The sequence below is a fragment of the Carlito syrichta genome, unplaced genomic scaffold, assembly GCF_000164805.1.
Source record: "Carlito syrichta isolate Samal-C Ts95f unplaced genomic scaffold, Tarsius_syrichta-2.0.1 Scaffold305642, whole genome shotgun sequence".
Taxonomy (NCBI): Eukaryota; Metazoa; Chordata; class Mammalia; order Primates; family Tarsiidae; genus Carlito; species Carlito syrichta.
Genome location: NW_007249738.1, coordinates 379,654 through 396,615, shown reverse-complemented (window position 1 = coordinate 396,615; position 16,962 = coordinate 379,654). Strand labels below are relative to the sequence as shown.

The window sequence follows — 16,962 nt, the reverse complement described above, 5'->3', positions numbered from 1 at the left end:
CAATTCGGGGTTAGGTATACAAATGTTCATTATGCAGATACCCTTCTTAATGAGGTGTGCTCCTTCCTTCCCTGGCAGTTTCCCTCAACTGCCAATCCCACTTCCTCTCCTCTGGCAGTTTCCCACTATTGCCAACCTCTTTCTTATAGTATTACACTAATTGTTCAAGGCCCACTTATGAGTGAGAACATATGATACTCTGTTCTTTTTTTCTGTGATAGATCACTGAGTATGATACAGTTTTTAATTAGCCAAGGAGCATGAAAACACGTCAAAAATACATCCGACATCCCCTTGCTTACTTACCAGTAGTGATGCCCCCTGGGGCGATTGTTGGGCCAGGGTTGGCTCCTGTGGAACCTGAGATTAAAAAGTGGAAAGTCACTACAGTGTTCTTATTTTATTGGAATGCCATCCCCATGTGGATCAGCATAACTATTTTGAGTCCAGTTGTTGCGGATCCAGTACCTGATGTGAACACTCTGCTTTTACCTCTACCTCCTGCAGAAGTTGCAGAAGGCACTCCAGCTGTAGCTGAATTTAAAACAAATGAAAAAATAATCTTATAGCATAACGGATAATTTTCACATGGACTTCTCTGATATCTCAAATTCAACCTATTCATACCTGAACCTGTGATCTTCCTACCACAAACTGCTGCTCATTAACTTTCCCTATATCAATAAATGAGAAGACTATCAATCTTAACACCAAACATGCCAGCGTGAAAATGACCCTAAACCAATCCCCATCCAAACCATTGCCAAATCCTCTTGATGGTTCCCAAAAAATGTGTTTTGAACATTTCCATTTCTTTTCAGCTGCCATCACAGTTTATTCTAGACCACTGCCTCTTACCTTGACTCAGCAATAGCCTCCTAACAAATCTCTGCTTCCATTCTTACCTTATACAATGAAGGGAGGAGGCAAAATAAACAGAATTATCTTTTGGAGTGCAGGCTTATTGTAGTACAGGCTTTCCCCACTAGGTAAGTATTCTAGGAACACATCAGCCTCAGCGTACCAGTTAGCATTATTGTGAGAGGCTGTGTTTGGCTGAAGTAAATTATTATTATTATTTTGGAGATGCTTTCAACGCATTTGCCAATTTCATTTCACCTGCCTACCATGCAGGGAGTGTTCAGCAATTTTTGACCCCAAATGGCATGACCCTCATGTTCCATCTTCCCTTTTCACCAGATCTAGATGAGCAACTTTTTTTGTTTCTCTGGATTAACAAAAGTCCTCAAAAGAAAACATTTCACCCATGTGGAAGAGGTGAAAGAAAAAATGCCAGAAGCACTAGAAGGCATGAAAATTGATGAGTTCAAAAACTGTTTTGAGCAGTGGTAAAGGCATTTTGATAAATGTATTGCATCAAACAGAGAGTACTTTGAAGTTTAAACATGGAAGAACAAATACACTATTTTTTGTAAATAAATTCCAAATTTTTTGTGTCCACACTTCGTACAACCCTTCTTCACGTTGCAGTTTAAGCGATCTTTCAAAACCGTGAACCTGATCGTGTCACTCTTCTATCTCACAACTCTTGACAGCCTCCTTTGGCTTTTGGTCCTTCCTATTTCTCCAGGGTTGTTTCTATTACTCCTCTCTAGCTTCCTGACTGGGCACCACTGGGCACTGGGCACTCTAGCCTCCTTGTATCTTAAACTCTCCAAGATTTGTGACTTCCCCCCTGGAGCTCTCCTGTCATTTCCCACTCTGCCTTGCCCTCTTTTTCTGACTAGTGCCTCATCCTTCTTTGGGACACTAGTAGAATGTCACTTCTCTAATACTCTAACCATATTCTTAGCATTTAATAGCACTGTAATTAGGTTATTGAGGTGCTTTTGATTCTTATTGGTGAAATCCCCCACTAGACAGAATGTCCTGAGAACAGGGACTTTGTCAGACTTGTACACCTTTGTACCCACACACCCATCACAGTTCCTGGCACACAAATGGCAAATAATAAAAATAATCAAGTAAACAAAATTTAATTAAATGGTAAAATTTGGAATACTGCTGTTATTATAGAAAATGTCAAACTTTGTCCTCAAATATATCTCTAATATGATAACCTTTATGTTCATCTTATTTTCTTTGAGAGGTTGAATTTGGTGTATTTGAGGCTCCATCGGGATTTCCCTTCCAGGGAATAAATTTCCATTCTGCTCTAGTTTACATCCATTGCCTTAGAGGAGAAGACAGTGTCGTGCATAAGAAATAGGCTCTGGGGCCGCAGTTCCCTGGTTCAAGTCCTCACCTGGCATCTGCTAACAAAATTTCTTGATTTCCTCATTTGGAAATGTAGACAAAAGTAGCGCTTATCAGTTGCTGTGAGAATCAATGACATGTTGCATAACTTAGAACAATGTCTAGCTGTCCAATAAATGCCCTAACCCCAACCCTAACCTTTTCTTTGTTTTAAGCTTCTTCATTTGATATTTATCTCCTGATAGAATCAGCACTGTGAAAGCAATTTGCTATCCTTTCATTCTATTCATAAAACACCTAACAAAATATAAGGTTCTAAGGATTAGATTTGAATCTGATTTTCTGATTTCCTTACTTAAAATACATTCATTGCCATGATTAGATTTATCAGAAACCCTTATGTTGAGCTACAATCTGGGCCAAATTCTTCCCTTTCCACTCACCTGATTTTTCAGGTGTGGTTAATCTGGTTGTGCTTTCGCCTGCTCCAGGGGTGGCTTCATGAGGTTCTTCAGTTGAGCCTGGTTAAAGTAATAATTATCAGCTTTACACAGTTCACTTTAGTAAAAATAATGAACTAACTGTCCTTCATATACATTTAAAATTTAGGTGTTTATAAATCTAAAAAATCTCTTAATCATTTCTCCCACATTTAGGTCCTTGGTTAAATAACTTAATATTACCATAATAGTTGGGGTCTCAGCCACACGTCTGATGAACCACAGCAGAGCAGCCAGGTGAGCCATGCTTGCTTGGTTCCCAGCACTGGTGGCCCCAGATTCTGGTGCTGTAGCTGTACATCCCCTGCCTGCCCCCACTGATCCTCTGGCCCTTAATGAAAACATAAACTTCTCAAAAAGGCTGAGAAATCAATTTTTTTTTTTTTTTAATTGGAGTCTCACTTTGTCGCCCAGACTGGAGTGCAGTGGCCGCTCCTGGCCACCGCAGCCTCGACCTGCTGGGCTCCGGCGATCCTTCCGCCTCAGCCTTCCAAGTAGCCGGAACTACAGGCATGCGCTACCACGCCCGGCTGATTTTTTGATTTATTATAGAGATGAGGTCTTGCTGCCCAGGCGGGTCTCGAACCCGCGGGCTCAGTCAATCCACTCACCTCAGCCTCCCAGAGAAATCAACTTAATACAATAATGTTCTTGAAAGCTCCAGTCATTGTTCACCCATTCGAGTTCTTAATAGCATATTAATTATGATAAATGTATAGAGATTCAAGTCTAGGAGTCTGACCAAACATTAAATTGTCTACATTAAATTATCTATCTTTAACTAACTTGACTTGCCTTCAGGTGCTGTAGCTTCACTTCCTGGTTCTCCCGAAGTTCTTCCTGTCCCGGTGGTTGTGCCAGCTGATGGTCCAGTTGTCCCTGGTCTTCCAGATGTTGGCCCAATTATCTTTGTCATTCCAGCTGATAATCCATCTGTCCCTGTCACTCTGGCTACTGGTCCAGGAGTCCCTGATTCTTCAACTGATGATCCAGTTGTTCCTCTTTCTCCAGCTGATGACCTACTTGTACCTGATCTTGCAGAAGATGGACCAGTTATACCTGTTACTATAGCAGATTGTCTAGTTGTCCCTGATACTGCAGCGGATGATCCAGTTGGCTGAGTCACTTCAGGTGATTGTTCAGACGTCACTGCAACTCCAACTGATGGACTGGAGGGCCCAGTCAATCCAGCAAATGGCCCTGTTGTCACTGATCCTGCAGTTGATTGTCTAGTTGTCTCTGTTCTACTATCTGATGGTCTAATTGTACCTGATCTTGTAGCAGATGGTATAGTTGTTTCTGATCCAATAACAGATGGTCCAGTTGTCTCTAATCCTTCAAGTGATGGTCCAGGTGTTCCTGTCATTCCAGCTGATAGTCCAGTTGCCTCAGTCACTTTTACTGATAGTCTAGATGATGTCATTGTCACTCTAGCTGAGGTTTCAGTTGTCTCTGATTCTACAAGAGGTAGTCCAGTTGTTCTTTCTCTTTCAATGGATGGCCCGGTTGTCTCTGTCACTCCAGCTGAAGGTCCAGTTGTTCTTGATCCTATAACAAATTTTCTGGTTGTCGCTGATGCTTCAATAAATGGTCCTGTTGTTACTGCTGCTCTAGCTGATTGAACAGATGTCATTGTAAGTCCAGTTGATTGTGTCAATGTCCCTGTCAATCCAGCAAATGGTCCTGTTGTGTTTGATCCTGCAGTTGATTGTCCAGTTGCCCCTGTTTCTCTAACTGAAGATCTTGTAGTTCCTGATTCTCCAGATGCAATTCCAGTTGTCTCTGGTCCAGTAGCTGATGGTCTAGTTGTTTCTGATCCAATGACAGATGGTCCAGTTGTGCCTGATCCTTTAGTTGACAGTTCAGTTGTCCCTGTCATTCCAACTGATGGTCTAGTTGTTTGTGATCCTATAGCAAAATTTTCAGTTGTCACTGATCCTTCAACAAATTGTTCTGTTGTTACTGCTACTCCAGCTGATTGAACAGATGTCATTGTCAGTCCAGCTGATTGTGCAGATGTTTCTGTCCACCCAGCAAATTGTCCTGTTGTCTGTGATCTTGCAGTTGATTGTCCAGTTGTCCCTGTTCCTCCTACTGATGATGTAGTTGTACCTAATCCTGCAGATGAAGTTTTCGCTGTCCCTGACTCTATAACAGATGGTCCAGTTGTCCCTGATCTTATAAGATATGTTCCAGTAGTTCCTGTTACTCCAGCTGATGGTCCAGTTTCCCCAGTCACTCTAACTGATTCTGTCACTACATCTGAAGATCCAGTTGTCCCAAATCTTTCAACTGATGGTCCAGTTGTTTCTGATTCTAACACAAATGCTCCAGTTGTTTCTGTCACTCTGGTTGATGGATCAGTTGCCCCTGTCACTCTAGTTGATAGTCCAGATGTCACTGTCACTCCAACTAATGGTCCAGTTGTCTCTGATTTTACAAGAGATGATCCAGTTGTACCTGATCCTTCAAATGATTGTCCAGTTGTTCCTGTAACTTTAGTTGATTGTTCAGTTGTTAATGATTCTTTAATTGATGGTCCAGTTGTCCTCCTCACTCCAGCTGATTGTCTAGTTATCTCTGTAACTTCAGCTGATGGTCCAGTTGTCTTGGGTCTTACAAGTGGTGGTTCAGTTGCACCTGTTCCTCCAATTGATGGTTCAGTTGTTCCTGATACTTTATATAATGGTATAGTGGTTCCTGTCATTCCCTCTGATCGTCCCATTGTTAATGATCCTTTAGTTGATGATCCAGTTGTTTGTGTTTCTTCAGCTAATGTTCCAGTTGTACCTAATCCTACAACAAATGATCCAGTTGTCTCTGTCACTCCAGCTGATGCTCCAGTTGTTCCTGATTCTTTAATATATTTCTCAGTTGTTGCTGATCCTTCAACAAATGGACTTCTTGTTACTGTTACTCCAGCTGATTTTTCAGATGTCATTTTCACTCCTGTAGATTGTGCAGATGTCCCAGTAATCCCAGCTGATTGTCCAGATGTCCCTGTTAATCCAGCAAATAGTTTTGTTGTTTCTGATCTTGAAACTGATTGTCCAGTTGTTCCTGTTTCTCTGACTGGTGATCTTGTTGTACCCGATCCTTCAGATGAAACTCCAGTTGCCCTTGATGGTCTAGTTGTTTCTGACTCAATGACAGATGCCCCAGTTCTCCCTGATCCTTCAGTCAATGGTATATCTGCTTGTCGTGTTGTCCCAGTCACACTGGCTGATTGTCCAGATGTCACTGTAACTCCAGTTGATGATCCAGTTGTCTCTAATTCTATAAGAGTTGGTCCAGTTGTCCCTATTTGTTCAACAGATGGTCCAGTTGTCCCTCTAACTTCAGCCAATGGTCCAGTTGTTCCTGATCCAATAACAGATTTCCTAGTTGTGGTTAATCCTTCAACAAATGGACCTGTTGTTAAAGCTACTCCAGCTGACTGAACTGATGTCATTGTCACTCCAGCTGATTGTAGAGATGTCCCAGTCACTCCAGCTGACTGTCCATACGTCCCTGTCAATCCAGCGAATGGAGCTGTTGTTTCAGATCTTGCAGCTGATTGTCCAGTTGTCTGTGTTCCTCCAACTGATGATCTTGCTGTACCTGATTCTCCAGATGCAGTTCCAGTTATCCCTGATCCTGTGGATGATGGTCTAGTTGATTCTGAGCCAATGACAGATGATTCTGTTATCCCTGATACCTCAGTTGGTGATCCACTTTTTCCTGTCACTCCAGCTGATGATCCAGTTGCACCTGTCACTCTGGCAGATTGTGTAGATGATGATCTGGTTTCCCCAGTCACCTTAACTGATTGCCCAGATGTCACAGTCATTCCAGCTGAGGGTCTAGTTGTGTCTGATTCTACAAGAGGTGGTCCAGTTGTCCCTACTTGTTCAACTGATTGTCCAGTTGTCCCTGTCTTTCCAACTGATGATCTTGTTGAACCTGATCCTCCAGATACAATTCCAGTTGTCCCTGATCCTGTAACTGATGGTCTAGTTGCTTCTGATCCAGTGACAGATGGTCCAGTTATCTTTGATCCTTCAGTTGATGGTAAAGCTGATGATCGAGTTATCTCAGTCACTCCAGCTAATTGTCCAGATGTCCCTGTAACTTCAGTCAAAGGTCCTGTTGTTCCTGATTCTAAACTAAATTGTCCAGTTGTATTTGATCCCTCCACGAATGAACCTGTTGTCGCTGCTACGCCAGGTAGTTGAACAGATGTCATTGTCACTCCAACTGAATGTGCAGATGTTCCAGTCACTCCAGCTGATTGTCCAGATGTCCCTGTCAGTTCAGCAAATGGACCTGTTGTTTCTGATTCTGCAATTGATTGTTCAGTTGTCTCTGTTTCTCCAACTGATAATCTTGTTGTACCTGATCCTTCAGATGCAGTTCTAGTTGTCCCTGATTCTGTAAATGCTGATCTAGTTGATTCTGATCCAATGACAGATGATCCAGTTGTACCTGATCCTTCAGTTGATAGTCTACTTGTTCCTGTCACTCTGGCTGATGGTCTGTTTGTTCCTGTCACTCTGGCCAATTGTGTAGATGTCACTGTCATTCTAGCTGATGATCCAGTTTCCCCAGTCACTTTCACTGATTGCTCAGATATCATAGTCATTCTAGCTGAGGGTCCAGTTGTGTCTGATTCTACAAGAGGTGATTCAGTTATCCCTACTTGTTCAACTAATTGTCCAATTGTCCCTGTTTCTCCAACTGGTGATTTTGTTGTACCTGATCCTCCAGGTGCAATTCCAGTTGTCCCTAATCCTGTAATTGATGGTCTAGTTGTTTCTGATGCAATGATAGATGGTCCAGTTGTCCCTAATCTTTCAGTTGATGGTACAACTGATGGTTGAACTGTCTCAGTCATTCCAGTTGATTGTTCAGATGTTCCTGTAACTCTAGCCACTGGTCCAGTTGTTCCTGATCCTGAAACAGACTGCCCAGTTGTAGCTGATCCTTCCACAGGTGGACCTGTTGTTACTGCTACTCCAGCTGATTGATCAGATGCTGTTGTCACTCTAGCTGATTGTGGAGATGTCCCAGTCACTGTAGCTGATTGTCCAGATGACCCTGTCACTCCAGCAAATAGACCTGTTGTTTCTGATTCTGCAATTGATTGTTCAGTTGTCTCTGTTTCTCCAACTGATAATCTTGTTGTACCTGATCCTTCAGATGCAGTTCTAGTTGTCCCTGATTCTGTAAATGCTGATCTAGTTGATTCTGATCCAATGACAGATGATCCAGTTGTACCTGATCCTTCAGTTGATAGTCTACTTGTTCCTGTCACTCTGGCTGATGGTCTGTTTGTTCCTGTCACTCTGGCCAATTGTGTAGATGTCACTGTCATTCTAGCTGATGATCCAGTTTCCCCAGTCACTTTCACTGATTGCTCAGATATCATAGTCATTCTAGCTGAGGGTCCAGTTGTGTCTGATTCTACAAGAGGTGATTCAGTTATCCCTACTTGTTCAACTAATTGTCCAATTGTCCCTGTTTCTCCAACTGGTGATTTTGTTGTACCTAATCCTCCAGAGGCAATTCCAGTTGTCCCTGATCCCACAACTGATGGACTAGTTGTTTCTGATCCAATGACAGATGGTCCAGTTGTGCCTGATCTTTCAGTGGATGGTACAGCTGATGATTGAGTTGTCTCAGTCACTCCAGCTGATTGTCCAGGTGTTCCTGTAACTCTAGTCACTGGTCTAGTTGTTCCTGATCCTAAAACAGATTGTTCAGTTATAGCTGATCCCTCCACAAATAAACCTGTTGTTACTGCTGCTCCAGCTGATTGAACAGATGTCATTGTCACTTCAGCTGATTGTGGAGATGTCCCAGTCACTCCAGCTAATTGTTCAGATGTCCCTGTCAATCCAACAAATGGAGCTGTTGTTTCAGATCTTGCAGCTGATTGTCTAGTTGTCTCTGTTCCTCCCACAGATGATCTTGTTATACCTGATCCTCCAGATGCAGTTCCAGTTGCCTCTGATCCTGTAGATGCTGAACTAGTTGATTCTGATCTAATGACAGATGATCCTGTTGTGCCTGATACTTCAGTTGGTGATCCACTTTTTCCTGTCACTCCGGCTGATAATTTGGTTGCACCTGTCACTCTGGCAGATTGTGCAGATGTCGCTGTCTCTCTAGTTGATGATCCGGTTTCCCCAGTCACTCTAACTGATTGCCCAGATGTCACAGTCATTCCAGCTGAGGGTCCAGTTGTGTCTGATTCTACAAGAGGTGATCCAGCTGTCCCTACTTTTTCAACTGATTGTCCAGTTGTCCCTGCTTCTCCAACTGATGATTTTGTTGTACTTGATCCTCCAGATGCAATTCCAGTTGTCTTTGATCCTGTAACTGATAGTCTAGTTGTTTCTGATCCTACAATGGATGGTCCAGCTGTCCCTGATCCTTCAGTTGATGGCACAGCTGAGGGTCCAGTTGTCCCAGTCACTCCAGTGGACTGTCCAGATGTCCCTGTACCTCCAGCCACTGGTCTAGTTGTTCTGGATCCTAAAACAGGTAGTTCAGCTGTAGCTGATCCTTGCACAAATGAATCTGTTGTCACTGCTACTCCAGGTGATTGAACAGATGTTATTGCCACTCCAGCTGATTGTACAGGTGTCCTAGTCACTCCAGCTGATTTTCCAGATGTCCCTGTTGATCCAGTAAATGGACTTGATGTTTCTCTTGCAGCTGATTGCCCAGTTGTCCTTGTTTCTCCAACTGATGGTCTTGTTGATTCTGATCCTCCAAATGCAGTTCCAGTTGTCCCTGCTTCTATAATAAATGGTCTAGTTGTTCCTGATTCTACAACAGATGGTTGAAGTGTTCCTGTCACTCTAGCTGATGATCCTGTTGTCCCAGTCTTTCTAACTGATTGTTCCAATGTCGCTGTCACTCCAGCTGATGATCTAGTTGCCCCTGATTCTACAAGAGGTGGTCCAGTTGTCCCTAATTGTTCTACTGATGATCCAGTTGACCCCGCACCTCCAGCTACTGGTTCAGATGTTTCTGATCCTAAAATAGGTTGCCCAGTTGTAGCTGATCCTTCAACAAATGGATCTGTTGCTACTGCTGTTCCAAGTGAATGGACAGGTGCCATTGTCACTCCAGCTGATTGTGTAGATGTTCCAGTCACTCCAGCTGATTGTCCAGATGTCATTGACACTCCAGCTGAAGGTCTGGTTGTCTCTAAGTCTACAAGTGGTCTGGTTGTTCCTAATCCTTCCACTGATGAGCTAGTAGTCCCTGATCCTAAAGTAAATAGTCCAGTTGTTACTGTTTCTCCAGCTGAGGGTCCAGTTGTTTTTGTCCCTCCCGCTGATGGTTCAGTTACCCTAGTCACTTCAGTTGATTGTCCAGATGTCACCTTCACTCTAGTTGAGTATCCAGCTGTCTCTAATTCAACAAGAGATGGTCCAGTTGTCCCTAAATGTTCGATTGATGATCCAGTTGTCCCTGTCTTGCCAGCTGATGATCTGGTTGCTACTGTTACAAACAAGTAGTAAAAGCAGAATGGTGTTAATAAATGACTTGGTCTTTTCTTAACTTTGAGGATTCATGCTGCTTTCTTTTTCTGGTATAGCTGTTACAGCTCTTTTCCCCATAACCACCATCTCATTTCATACTTTTCTTTCTGCTACAGTGTAACTTCTTTTTTTCTTTATTAATTTTTTAAGAAGAGGTTTTGCTACATTACCTAAGCTGATCTTAAACTACTGCGCTCAAGCAATCCTCCTGAGTAGCTGGGACAATAGCTACACCCCACTGCACTTACCTCCAGTGTAACTTATCTGTTTGTTTTCTTAACAATCATTATGCTGTATCTATTATATGTCAAAGAAGTTGTGAGCAACTTATAAGTATTACCTAATTTCACCAATTCAATAACTATATAAGGAATGCAATATTACTTTTCTATTTTATAAAATAGAAACTAAAACACACAGAGATTAAGTAGCTTTTCTAAGGTGATAAAGAGTTCTTTGTTCCATTTGAGCATTTCAACAGGAAGAAAGAGTGAGGTAGACATATAAATATAATAAATAGCCAACCAATCAATCAAATACACAAACAAGAAAAGCTTCAGAGCACTAACAAAAAGCAAAGTGATATTGAGCAACAGGGATATTTCATTTTAGACTGCCTGGTTAGCAAAGCCTTCTCTGAGAAGAAGTTATTTATTTTTAGCTCTGATAATGAGAAGCAGCCAGCTACTGGAGCTCTAGGAGAATGTCACTACAGGCAGAGGGAACAACCAGAACAAAGATCATAAAACTGAAAGAGTTATGCTTGATAGAAAAGCAGAGCTGGATCATGAGAGATTAGGATGAGAATATTACAAGACGAGTTCAGATACATAGGAGTGGATGAAATATTGTCTATCAGAGGAGAGAAATAGATGATTTTTCTAAATTCAATGGCACATAATTTGAAACAGAGGAGTGACAGCACAGGACATATATATTATATATTATTCTATTTATATATTTAATATATAAATTCTTGCATTTTTATATTTTATATATTTATATTATTAACATTATATATATGTAATATTCATCTTTCCAATCCATGAAAAATATATAGCAAGGGGTGTATGACAGAAGTAAGAAGACCAATTATAAGGTGATTTCAGGAGTTTAGGCAATTCATGAGTGAACTGGGCTAGAAGAGTGATAAAGAAGACTGAGAACAGTGGATGGGGATAAGGATATGCTTTGGAAGTAGTACTAACAGGTCTTGTTTAGATATGGGAAGGACAGAAAAAGACAAGAGTGGCATCACAGATAACTCGAAGATTTTTATCTAAAAGAACTTAGTCAGTGTTGGTACCATTTACTAATTTGGGAAAGGCTAGAAAACAAGTGTGAGCATGAGGAGAAATTCAGTATCCCAGAAAGCTCTAGTTCTGAGTTCCTAATATCAATAATGTCACTAAAAACCAGATGAACATTGAAAGTTTGGATTTGTAGAGACATGAATCTGCACAATGTGTGTGTGGTAGGTACACATTTCCATTTCTAGCAAAACTTCACTGTTTGAGTATGGCAGAAAATAGTCCACTCCTTCACACATTTTTAATCCTTCCAGAAGGTTCTCTTCTATATGATCTATTACTATGCCTCACTGATGAGAATACTTCTTCATTCTTTACCAGATTGAGAGCTACAATACCTTTATTTATTTATGCACAAGATATCCACCAGATATTTATTAAGTATTCAAACCAGGAACTGAGTTAGACCATGGTACACAAAAATAGCAAGATGACAAGTTCTTTCTCCAGTTTTGACAGAAATTCACCATGTCGGTGGCCTGTCTAGTAATGGACAATGACTAGTTGAAGAATCAACAATCTAAGCCCTGACCTGGCCCCACAACATAGTCATCCTTGCCTTTGATGTAAACACATTGCTTTTCATATATAAGATGTGAATATTGTCAACTGCATAGGGTAACTGTAAGATTCAAGTAAGGGAATTTATGAGAAAACATTTTGTCTATTTTATACTTTATACTTTTTCCTAATAATCATTTTTTATTTTTCTTAATCTGCCTGGCACCCAGTCACTGCCAGCTCCCTCCCTGACTGGGCTCCCAGCCCAGCGGCCTGGTGTTCACTGCTCAGAGTTCCAGCTCTCCACCCTGGGTTCTGGGCCCCCACCCAGCCCTATTTCAAGCCACAGTCAACCAGGAAGGCTCTAGGCGCTGCCCCTCAGAGATACCAGCTCCACTCCTGGCTTAAGTGCCCTGTGTGGGGCCCAAAGCCACTATCACCACTCACCACCTGCCCTTTGGAGCTTTGGTCCCACTCTCACTCTGGCTGATGCACCCAGCATGAGACCCCATGGTTGTGTAAGGGAACAGTATATCTTAAGGAGGTGCTGACCAGCCACTGTCAGCTCTCAGCTCCAGAAGGGGGAATTCCCAGCTCCCTCCTCTACCCCAGGCTGCTGGTGGCACACCTGATCCAGCACCCAGCTGTCCCACTGATCCCCGGTGCCTGACATGCCACCACAGCCCATCATAGTAGATTGTCCACAGACCCAGATGAGTGGAGAAAAAGGATGGGTGGAGACAAAGGATCTTCAAAAGAGGAGCTACCCACTTCAGCCATTTTCCAGGCAGAGATTTGCATTGCCCCACCCACTTATGAGCAGCCTCCACCTTGGTTTCTAAGGTAACATCGCTAAACAGGAGATGAAAGACCCTCTCCTTTGCTGAATCAGATACAGACAACTCAGCTGCAGAATTCTCAGGTAGCAAGCCAAGGGAACAAAACTGGGAGTAAGACTATCTGCCTGCAATGAAAGCAAAGGGGAGAGGCTAGAGATCAGAGCTGAAGAGACTTTAGACATTCAGGAAAGATTTCAGAGCTAGTCTGGTTTCTTATATTGACTTTTGATTTTATTGTTTTGATTGTTTGCTTTGCTCACTTTTGTTTGCTTTTTGGTTTAGACTACCTGTTTGTGTTGGGGAAAAATGCATCAAAAGGCATGATTTTATTGGACAGTCTTTGTGTGATTACCGGTGTGCTTTAGGGAATTTTGTGTGTGTTTTTCACTCTTTTCTGGCCTTGTGTCTCTTTTTCACCCATTGGTATGTATGTCTGTTTTCCCTCTCACTCTTCTCTCTTTCTAACTTCCTCTTGACCCCCCCTTCTTCCATTATTTTCCTTTCTTCATATCTCCTTTTGTTCCAGGGAGCAAACCTACACGCTGCTGCATGGACAGATTATAAGGCAGTGGGAAATAGGTTCCAGTGTGCCCATACAACTGATGGTGGATACTGGGATCAGCAGATAGATTCTGAATCACAGTTTCCCCCTCAATTAAACCTCAAAACTGCAAAAAGTACAGCCCCCAGCCTCAAAAAAGTGAGCAAAGCCAGAGGACTCTCATAGGGAAGAACAGGAGATTGAACAAAAGAAGTAAAAGCAACCCCATCTTCCCTGAAAAACAGAATTAAAGAAGGGGAAGGAAAGGGGGAGAGAGAAAAAATCTACACAAATGAAGAAAAACCAAAAGAAGAACATGGGTCTCTCCCAGACCCCTGGGGGACAGGCACTGAGAAAACTGACTTCGGAATGCAATCAATGAAGAGCCCCCAGAATGACTGGCCTCAAACTACAGACCTAGATATCAAGACATTAATGGGGAGATTAAAAAGAATTGAGGAGAGACAAGAAAGGAGTTGATAACTGAGATTACACTAATAAAGAATACTGTGAATGAAATAAATAATAAACTGATAAGCATGGAAAGCAGAATTAGCCAAGCAGAAGAAAGAATCTCAGAGCTTGAGGACCAAAATATAGACCTAATCCAAACTGTCAAAACCATAGAAAAGAAACTTTAAAAGACAGAGCAAAACCTTCAAGAGATAAACAATTACTTCAAGAGACCAAATTTAAGAGTAATTGGACTTCCTGAAACAGAAAGAGAAACAGAGGCTACCTTGGAACAAACATTCCATGAGATTATTGAAGAAAACTTCCCTCATCTCATCAGTGATGCAAAAATTAAAACACAAGAGATTCAGAGAACACCTGCAAGGCAACAAATGAGAATACCAACTCCAAGACACACAATAATTCACCTAAACAAAGTAGGTATAAAAGAAAAAATCCTAAAGGCAGCAAGAGAAAAAGGCAAGATCACCTATCATGGAAGACCAATTAGAATAGCAGCAAATTTATCTACAGAAACCCTGCAGGCTAGGAGAGCTTGGAGCCCTATCTTCAGAGTTCTAAAAGATAAACAATTTCAACCAAGAATAACCTACCCAGTCAAGCTGCACTTCATCAGCAAGGGAGAATTAAAATCTTTCCCAGATATCCAATCCCTAAGAACTTATGCTGCCACCAGATCACCTCTACAAGAAACACTTAAGAAAGTACTAAACACAGATGAAAAGAAAACAGAACAACAATATTCCTCACAAGAGTACAGAAAAAAGAGTAAAACATACATGAACCAACCCCAAAACCAAAAGAAAGACAACAAGCAAAGAGGAACAACAATAACAACCCTATAAGAACTTTATGATAGGGACCAGCTTTCACATTTCAATAATTAGCCTGAATGTGAATGGACTAAATGCACCACTGAAAAGACACAGAATGGCAAAATGGATGAAATATCACCAGGCACCAATATATTGCCTTCAAGAGACCCATCTCACTAGAAAGGACATACACAGACTCAAAGTAAGAGGATGGGAAACAAATTTTCAAGTGAACAGAACACAAAAGAAAGGAGGAGTCACGATCCTAATTTCAGACAAAATACCATTTAAGCTATCAAAAATTTTAAAAGATACAGAAGGCCACTACATAAGGATGAAAGGTTCATTCCATCAACAAGAAATATCTATCCTAAACATATATGCACCCAACATAAGAGCACCAACTTTCATAAAGAAGCTTCTAGGAAAATTCAAGAAAGATATTGACTTTAACACCGTCATAACGGGGGACTTTAATACCCTACTCACAACCCTACACAGATCATCAGGACAAAAAATCAACAATGAGGTCCAGAACCTCAATGTGACTCTTGACCAAATGAACTTAATTGATACTACAGAACACTCCGCCCAATGATCACAAAATATACATTCTACTCATTGCCGCATGCAACATACTCTAAGATCGACCACATACTTGGCCATAAATCAAGCATAAACAAATTTCAAAAGATCGAAATTTTGTCACGCACCTTCTTGGAATAAAAATAAACATCACCACCAACAAGGTTCCCCCAAACCCACAAAGACATGGACACTAAATACCATGATGCTAAACAACTCCTGGGCCAACAATGAAATCAAAATAGAGATTAAAAGATACCTGGAAACAAATGAAAATGAAGAACCATCTTACCAAAATCTCTGGGACACCATGAAAGCTGGAGTAAGAGGGGACTTCATATCTCTACAAACGCACAAGAAGAAAATGGAAGAATCACAAATTAATAGCTTAACAATTCACCTCAGGAAGCTGGAAAAGCAAGACCACCAAAGCCCTAACTTCAGCAGAAGAATTCAGATCACCAAAATAAAAGCCCAAATCCGGGACATAAAAGACAAAAAGATAACACAAAAAAATCAATGAAACAAAATGCTGGTTCTTTGAAAGGATAAACAAGATCGATGGTCCCCTAGCTAGACTGACAAGAGAAAAAGCCCAAATAAATACAATCAGAAACACAAAAGATGAAGTCACATCTGACCCTGAAGAAATACAAAAGATCATTAGAGACTACTATGTACACTTGTATGGAAACAAACTTGAAAACCTTAAGGAAATGGAAGACTTTCTGATATCACACAACCTGCCTAGGTTGAAACAAGAAGAAATCGAGACCCTAAATAGACCAATAACAATCAAGGAAATTGACTGTGTAATAAGAAAACTATCTAAAAAAAAAAAAAGCCCTGGACCAGATGCCTTTCCAGCAGAATTCTAAAAGACATTTAAGAAGGAGCTGATACCAATCCTACTGAAAGTATTCCAGGCAATTGAGAAAGATGGAAGCCTCCCCAAATCATTTTATGAAGCTAACATCACATTGATATCCAAACCAGGTAAAGACCCAACAAAGAAAGAGAACTACAGGCCAATATCCTTGATGAACATAGATGCCAAAATTATCAACAAGATCCTAGCAAACCGAATTCAACAACACATCTCAAAAATCATCCATCATGACCAAGTAGGTTTCATCCCTGGGATGTAAGGCTGGTTCAACATTCACAAGACAATAAATGCAATTAAATACATCAACAGATGTCAGAACAAAAGCCACATGATTATATCATTAGAGGCAGAAAAAGCTTTTGATAAAATCCAGCACCCCTTCTTGATAAAAACCCTCAAACATCTAGACATACATGGAACATACCTCAAAATAGTAAAAGCCATCTACGAGAAACCCACAGCTAGCATACTCCTAAACAGACAAAAATTGGAACCATTTCCCCTGAAAACTGGAACAAGACAAGGATGCCCACTCTCTCCCCTCCTGTTCAATATAGTATTGGAAGTCCTGTCTAGAGCAATCAGAAAAGAGAAGGCGATCAGGGGTATCCAAATTGGAAAAGAGAAAGTCAAGTTATCTCTCTTTGCAGACAACATGATCATGTACCTTGAAAATCCAAGAGAATCTGTCAAAAACCTCCTTGCACTGATAAAGGACTTTGGCAAAGTCTCAGGGTATAAAATAAACGTGCAAAA

The 16,962-nt window shown here is 41.3% G+C and overlaps 1 protein-coding gene across 1 annotated transcript in view; it reads right to left on the bottom strand.

Annotated features, from left to right (window-relative positions):
* Positions 1–16,962, bottom strand: part of MUC19 (mucin 19, oligomeric) — a 180,393-nt gene that overhangs the window by 74,916 nt on the left and 88,515 nt on the right. The window contains exons 52-55 of the mRNA XM_021714400.1: positions 3,504–10,211; positions 2,661–2,738; positions 469–534; positions 307–360 (exon numbers count right to left, since the gene is read on the bottom strand). Coding sequence (XP_021570075.1) covers positions 307–360; positions 469–534; positions 2,661–2,738; positions 3,504–10,211 — 6,906 coding nt within the window. The remainder of the gene's footprint in view (positions 1–306; positions 361–468; positions 535–2,660; positions 2,739–3,503; positions 10,212–16,962) is intronic.